General features: G+C 44.8%; 1 protein-coding gene across 3 annotated transcripts in view; it reads right to left on the bottom strand.

Annotated features, from left to right (window-relative positions):
* The window catches only part of DZIP1L (DAZ interacting zinc finger protein 1 like), a 40,669-nt gene that overhangs the window by 26,922 nt on the left and 6,201 nt on the right, over window positions 1-7,546 (bottom strand). For all 3 annotated transcript variants that reach the window (XM_045287471.1, XM_045287472.1, XM_045287473.1), the window contains exons 2-4: window positions 5,883-5,967; window positions 3,111-3,232; window positions 2,417-2,578 (exon numbers count right to left, since the gene is read on the bottom strand). In XM_045287471.1, coding sequence (XP_045143406.1) covers window positions 2,417-2,578; window positions 3,111-3,232; window positions 5,883-5,967 — 369 coding nt within the window. The remainder of the gene's footprint in view (window positions 1-2,416; window positions 2,579-3,110; window positions 3,233-5,882; window positions 5,968-7,546) is intronic.

Here is a 7,546-nt window from a genome sequence, read left to right as displayed (position 1 = left end):
CAAGGCTCACTTCCTGCAAGACATCCCCAAGGAGAAGGCACATGGACCTACCCCGATGCGGCCCTGGGTGCTGGAACAGATGTTTGGGGACCCTTGCCAGTGATGAGATGCTTACACGTTCACTGATTCGGCTTTCCTCCTGCAGTCAGCATCATAGTGTGTGTTTGTGAAACAGAGGAGGATTTTGTGGAATGGTGTTGGACATATGGGTTAATGTTGGACTTGTGGGTTTGGGCAGCACAGGGTTGGAATATTTTCTTGATGTGCACTTGACCTTTATATAAAACTCTCTTATACATGAGTTTCTGTGAATTTGTTTCTCTAAAGTACCCAGACTAACACACAGCCCAACACACAGGCCACTAAATAGCCAGGGTTCCAATAGCTACAAAAATCCGTACTCTCTTTCAGAAGAGTTCCTGTAGCCTAAAAGTAGTTAAGGCATTAGACTGCCAGCCAAGAGTTAGAGCCTACAGTCTACTCTGAGGCACCGAAGGATCTACTTCTGAAAAAGCAGTTCCTCAAAGTCCTATGAATCCCAGTTCTACTCTGACACATGGGGTGCCCCCTGAGTCTGGATCGATTTGAAGACAAATACTGCTTTTTAGAGTTCTCCATAGGGGGGACACCCTTACAGGGGAGGAGCAGGTTCCCAGGGACAAACAGATCTTGTGGGTAATTTTGCCTTCACTGAAATTCTGCTTGCCTGGCAGCACCGCCATTTCCCTGTCAGCCTCAAACAGGGAGGAAAGAACCAGACTCCGCAGTCTTCCGGACATCAAGCAGGGTTTTCTTCCTGTGTTTTCAAAACGAACTATCTTACAACGTTTCTCACAACCACTCCAAGTGGAATCTGGCATGGTTTTTCCCAAAAAAGCCTTAAAACAGAAATTGGCAAAATAACTACCTAACAAGACTCAACGCTCCACAGCCAGTCTGATTCCTTTACTTCAAGAAACGTAAACAAGTGACATGTTAGTGAGACGAGACAGGCTTGAATGTGAAAACAAGGTAAGATAATCCTATAAGCCCCAAAGCCACTGCTGTCCAGTCCATGCTGACTCCAAACAGCCTCACAGGCCCGAGTAGAACTGCCTCTGGGGGTTCCCTAGGCTGGAATCTGAACAGCAGCGGACTGCCTCTTCTTCCCCCACCAAGCAGCTGGTGTGCAACCCAGTAACATCTAAGCTGAGTGCTTAAGCACAAGGCTACCAGGGCTCCTCTGTAAACCCTACAGGGGGAAGAGAAAATACATGTGCAGTCTAGGAGAATGCGACCCACGTTAAAAAGGAAACTAAGGGTGATAAGAATTATCACCTTATTTATTAAAACTCCGGATTTTCTAACCCTTTGACCCTTGGATGAGGCAATTTCATTTTTATTTCAAATTTCAAATTCAAATTAATTCTATTTCAAATTTAAATTAATATTTCAAACTTAAATTAATTTCAAATTTAAATTAATATCTATTTCTCAGACGTCGGCTCAGCTAACACCATGCCAGGGGACACAATTTTGCTGGACTCCAGGATGACAGGTGACAATCTGGGTGGAGGGCATGCCCCATATTGTAACAATCGATACCCATTCCGGACATATGCAGGCTCGTATAGAAAGATAGGGTCCAAGGATCACTTTGATAAGGTTTTCCTGATTCAACTTGATGTCCATCCATTAGCAGCATAAGGGTGTTGGAGTTTGAAGACCTAGGTTCAAACCCCAGTTCCACCTCTTACTAGCTCTACACCCTTGAGAAAGTTACCTGGCTTCAACTTCCTTACTCGTAAAAGAGGACAGATAACAGGTGGGTCGTCCTTTGTTGGGGTGCTTGTTTTCTTCTGTTTTGTTTTTCAATCAATAGACTAACGATGTGCCTACCATGAGATTATCATGGTTGTTTGAAGATTACATGTTAGCAGTTGTTAACCACTCTACCTGTGGGCTGTAAAACACTAAAGGCCATAAGTAAAAGCTATTATGTGTGACCCCCACAGAGCCCAGCAGTGCCTGGTCACATCAAGTTCTCAGCAAACATTACTGTGAGAAAAATGCACCCATGTAAATTTTTTCTCATTTCTTGTTGTTTCAGAAAGAAAAAAATTTTGCAAAAATAAGGATAGTATCTAGAATTCTTGCTATACACCAGACACTGCTTTAAGTGCTGTATATGTGTTAACTTAACCCTTCTGCAACCTTACAAAAAAGATACCAAGGCACAGAGAGGTTATGTAACTTGCCCAAGACAACACAGCATATGTGATGGAATAAGGATTCACACCCAGACCCTGGCCTTTAGACCGGGGCCTCACAGTCCCCAATAGCAGATGAAATAACACTTGTACACTAGGAAATGGATTTGAGAACAAATGAGCAGATTTTCAACAAAAGTACTTTGAAAAGTCTTTAAGTAGGGTACCTCTTCGAGCGTAGAGTTCTGGTGGGCAACACTTTTAAATTCATCCCAAAATAATTTCTTTAGCTTGTCGATTTCCCCATAAAGCTTGGTCCTTTCTTTTTCTTTCCATTCATCAAATTCTTTCTTAGCTTCTATTTCCCTCTGACGGATGATCTCTGCTTCCTACAAAGAGAAGTCAGCACAATGGAATTCATTCTACGGCACAGAGACCATGCCATGGTCCCTTGTCCATGGGACTCAGGATGCGGGGTCCCTTGTGCATGCAGGTCATGATAGAGACCCACAGAGCGCTTGTCCCACAGTCCTTGTTGTTCGAACTTAGAGGATGCTAGTTTCAGCCACAGTCTCATCTGAATTACACCCTTCATGACAGGGATCAGGTCTTCTCTCTTTATTTCCCTCACAATGCCTGCCACATTGGTACTCAATGAATGTATGCTGAGTGAATGAATACTGGAGGAGTGAATTAGACACATTTAAACATTTTCATTCTACAAATATTTATCTGGACTGGGTTCTGGAGCTTTTAGAATCAGACCCAGTCTTGGTCCATAAAGAGTGAATTGTACATTTGCCAGGTGTGAAAAGTCACCATTCTAGCTCTGATTCCAAGCTCTAGGAAAGTCAGTACAGGCAGTAAAGTCTCATCCGCAGTCCAGGACCTGAGTCTCCCCAGTTTCCTCTCCACACCCACCTGGAGCTGCCGCTGCCGCTCAGTCTCCCTCTGGGCTTCCAGCTCCTCTTGGGTCCACTTGAGCTTGGCTCGGAGCTCTTCCAGGACCTCCTCCACTGGCTGGTCCTGCTTCTTCTGTTTTCCTGTGAGGTCCATGCAAGGAGGATGATCCGGTTAGATCAAGCTGGCGATGGAGTACATACAGTTCCTAGCCTCTATCACCAGCCCCATCTCCAGCTGAGAACAACGCTGCCACTCAGTAGGTACCTTAGGCAGATTGCATAACCTCTCTGACCCTCAGATTTCCCAGACTGCAAAATGGGATGATAATAGTGGCATCACCCTCTGAGGACTGTGGTGAGGGTGGAATGTGGTAATAAGCAGAGCGTGTAGCACAGTGCCTACCATGGCAGCTCAATACATGTGAACCATCACTGACAGAGTTCATCCTGAGGTGCCTCCAAAGATAGGCCTGGCAATCCATAGCCAAAAGGTGACAGGCTTGATAGCCCTCGGGGGCACGGTTCAACTCTGCCCACATGGGATGGCCAGAATTGGAATCAACTTGATGGGCAACTAACACTGACAATACATATTTTAGCAGGACTGACCCATGGAAATATGAATGACAGATGGCTAGAGTTATAGAAGCAGAAAACCAATGAGCGTGTATACACAATTTTGCACACAGTATATGTGCAAAGAACATATCTCTGTCCTCTGACAGCAACCAGAGAGGACTGTAAAGTATTAAAAATCGCTGTAGTTTTAAGTTCACTTTTATCAGTAGTATAGCTCGATCTTTGGTTAATGGTAATGTTGGAGAGCATGGCCAGATGAATGTAAGTGAACTGCACGGGAACTAAGAGGGTTGAACTAACAAGTGTTTTGCTACCTATATGCTGTTGCTACGAGGAGCCTCAGTGTCAGTTCCGACTCATCGCAACCCTGTGGCGTACAACCGGAGGAAGCCCTGCGGTCCTGCCCAGCCCCACAGGCACCCTTACGTCAGAGCCCTTTGCCGCAGCCACTGGGGAACCCATTTCATCCAGGGTCCCCCCTCTCTTTTGCTGCCCCTCTACTTTACCAAGCATGATGTCTCCTTCCAAGGATATTGCTACACTCACCACAATATAGACTGATATTTAAAACAACTCCTACCCCCCCCATGGACCCATTTCAAACATAATCTACCAAGTTTCCACAAACATACACCTGAGGAAAACACCTTTATAAATAAGATGTAGACAGAATATAATTCTAAATGTATCGTTTTTAATTTCAAATTAAAAAGGCAGCATGGGTTGTGAAGACATTTGAACCACAGTGGCCTCAGGTTTATACGCTACAATTGTGAAGTTAACAAAATAGATTCAGAATGAATTATTATAAATGGACATGCTAACTAAACCACCTCATGGTAAAGCAAAGGCTAAGGATTAGCAAGAAAGACAACTATTGTACTTAAACATGTATTACCGTATATACTTGAGTATAAGCCCACCTGAATATCAGCCGAGGCACCTAATTTTACCACAAAAACTGCATTAAAAATGTGCTGGAAAAACTCGGCTTCTACACGAGTATATACGGTACTTCTTCAGATACTCTTAGTGATTATTAGATAGGTAGTACTATATTAAAACGCCCAGACTTTTCTTTACAAAGAGACACGGTCTTTCTCAGGCTGGACTGTTTGGCAATAAGCAGTTCAAATTTATTGAAGAAATAGGAAATCTGGTGTCTTTTAGCAACCTTTAATGCGGCACTAAGAAATGCTGGATACACAACAAATGCCTGGTAATTGGGTAAATGGCACTGTTTTGAAACTCTAAGCCTGTTCTTTGGAAAGGGAGTTGAAAAGATGGAAAAAGAAGAACAGTTTTACTTAACAGGATTTTTAGCTTTATACATTTTAATAGCTAGCTCTTGCTGCACCCCATAAAACAGGTAAGGCATGTGGATGTCTTCGTGGGGAACACATACAGTGTTGCTAGTCATTTGGGGGTTGCAAGCGTCATGACTGAGACTACTGTGTGCAACCAAGGCTGGTCCAGCTCACCGCAGCCCAGACCAGCAGAACTGTCCTCGGCTGGACCCTCCCAGGAGCAGAGTGCCCGCTCTTTCTCACTCAGGGTTGCCACCAACCACCGAGCACGCGAGTAGTGGCTGGGGTCTCCTTCGTGTCACGATAAATTGATGTTGAATACAAATGTCAATGAAGCAGCCCAGCATTCATTTGCCCCATTGAAGCTCATTTGCCATTCGCATGGAGTTCCTATATGATGCAAATGGTTGACTCATTGGACGGCTAACTGGAAGACTGGCAGTTCAAGTCCACCTGAGGTACCTCAGAAGAAAGGCCTTCGGCTCTGCTTCACACACACACAAAAAATTAGCCTTTGAAACTCCATGGGCTTCAAAGTGACACACAGGAGGTCACTAGGGGTCAAAGTCAACTCAACGGCAGCTGGTAGTTGAGCGCCAGGGAAGGGCCGATTCCATAAGGCTGGGAAGCTTGGGTCCATCAGAGTCACTTGGTCTGACTGCCCCTACTCAGAGGTAGAGGGAGAAGTAACTCGTCAATACAGACAGGAAAACACCTGTCTGACAACCAGCACTTCTCCCCAACACCGAAGCTCAGAAACTGCCCAATCCCATGGGCAGGCGGCACATCCTCCACTGGATGACGGGGCTCTGAAGACAGGCTTGTTGGTAGATGTCCCACCCACTGAACACCAGCCGCAGCACTTGCACAGTCCCAGGAGGGCCCAGGCTGCCGCCTGCACTCACCACCTTCTGCCATGGCTGTATGCCTGCGCTGCATGTGGCCCCGGAGAAAGGTGGCATTCATAAACGTCTTGTCACACAGGTGGCACTACACAGAGAGGATAAAATGAACAGGGCATGATTAGGATCACCTGAGTCCTCGAGGTCCTCTACCTGCAAATCTCCCATTCCCTCAGGGCCCCAGAGCTGCTTCTGAAATGCAGCATCTGAAGTACCGCGTGAGGCAGTGACACCAAGCCCGCCTACACACTCGAACCACCTGGGAGATTTCAAAAGCAACAGTGCCCTAGACCAGGAACATCGACTGGAGACCTGATGACATTAAGGGAATTTGTATTAATTTGGAATGATTGGTGATGGCATTGTGTGTAGGTTTAAGCGAGTCCTTGCTTTTTAAACAAATCTGGAATATCTACAGATGAAATTATACAACAAAGTAGATTTAAAATAGGCCAAGCGTGGAGGAAAATGCACACAGGAGAAGCTGAGGAATGTTGGCTATGAGTTGGTGACTGCTGGGCTGGGGAGTTGTAGAGGAAGTTTTCGTTATATGACGGTCTCCAAAAGGTCCATGGAAAATATGGATTATGGAAAAAAGAAAAACTATATGTGACTTTCCATTTGCTTTTTGCACCAGAATAATCTCATATGAGTCATTTATAACATGTCTGAACAGGATCTAGTTTGAAGCATTAAGAAGGATAAAATACAATTTGAAGAGTCCTTATCAGAGTTACATGAATTCTACTCAAATTGAAGCAAAACCAAATATGAAATTTATGGTGAAGCTAGGGTAGAAAGACAGTGTAATCTAATCACTGATGCTTTACGAAAAGGTTTAGGAGACAACGCTCCCAAAGAAATCAGCAGCTTCTGGATGGATGAAGCATTTCAAGGAGGGATGAGGCAATGTTGCAGGTGAAGCCTGCAGCCACAGACCACGCACATCAATCTGCAAGACGAGCCATCTCGTGTATGCCCTAGTGGAAGAAGAGTGATGATTAACAGCAGACAGAGTAGCTAACATTATAGCTATCTCAATTATGCAGCTTACACAATTCTGAGGTAAAATTTTATGTTGAGCAAACTCTCTGCTCAATGGGTGTCAAAATGGGTGTGCTCAGATCAGCTGCAGACAAGAGCAGAGCTTCCAATGGAGATTTTAAACAGGGGGGATGAAGATCCTGAAGCACTTCTCAGAATAACTATGGCAGGAGATGAAATGTGGCTTTCCCAGTATAGTCCTGAAGACAAAGCACACTTGAAGCAATGGCTACAAAGAGGTGGAGGGGTCCAATCAGAGCAAAAGCAGATGGGTCAAGAGTAAAGGTCATGGCAAAATTGGGAGGGTAGGGGTGTGTGCTCAGGACATTTTGCTAGTTGGCTCTATCAAAACCAAAGAACGATGAGATGTGCTTATCACGAGCGTGTTCTGAGAGAGTTAGTCAACACTTTAGGAAAAAAATGCCTGGGAAAGCTTCCCCAGAGTCCTTCACCACTACATCCCTCTCCTCATACAGGGCAACTTTGCAAGCGTTTCGGTGGGAAATCAATGGGCATTCACCTTACAGTCCTCTTTGGCTCTTTCTCGCTTCTTTTTGCTTCCTAAACTTTAAAATATATATATTAAAGGGCACTCATTTTTCATCATGAAAATGTGCATAACG

The sequence above is a fragment of the Echinops telfairi genome, unplaced genomic scaffold, assembly GCF_000313985.2.
Source record: "Echinops telfairi isolate 266 unplaced genomic scaffold, ASM31398v2 ScPeMD7_16;HRSCAF=60, whole genome shotgun sequence".
In the NCBI taxonomy this organism is placed as follows: Eukaryota; Metazoa; Chordata; class Mammalia; order Afrosoricida; family Tenrecidae; genus Echinops; species Echinops telfairi.
Note: the sequence above shows the minus strand (reverse complement) of the source record. Positions and strands in the feature narration are given on the sequence as shown.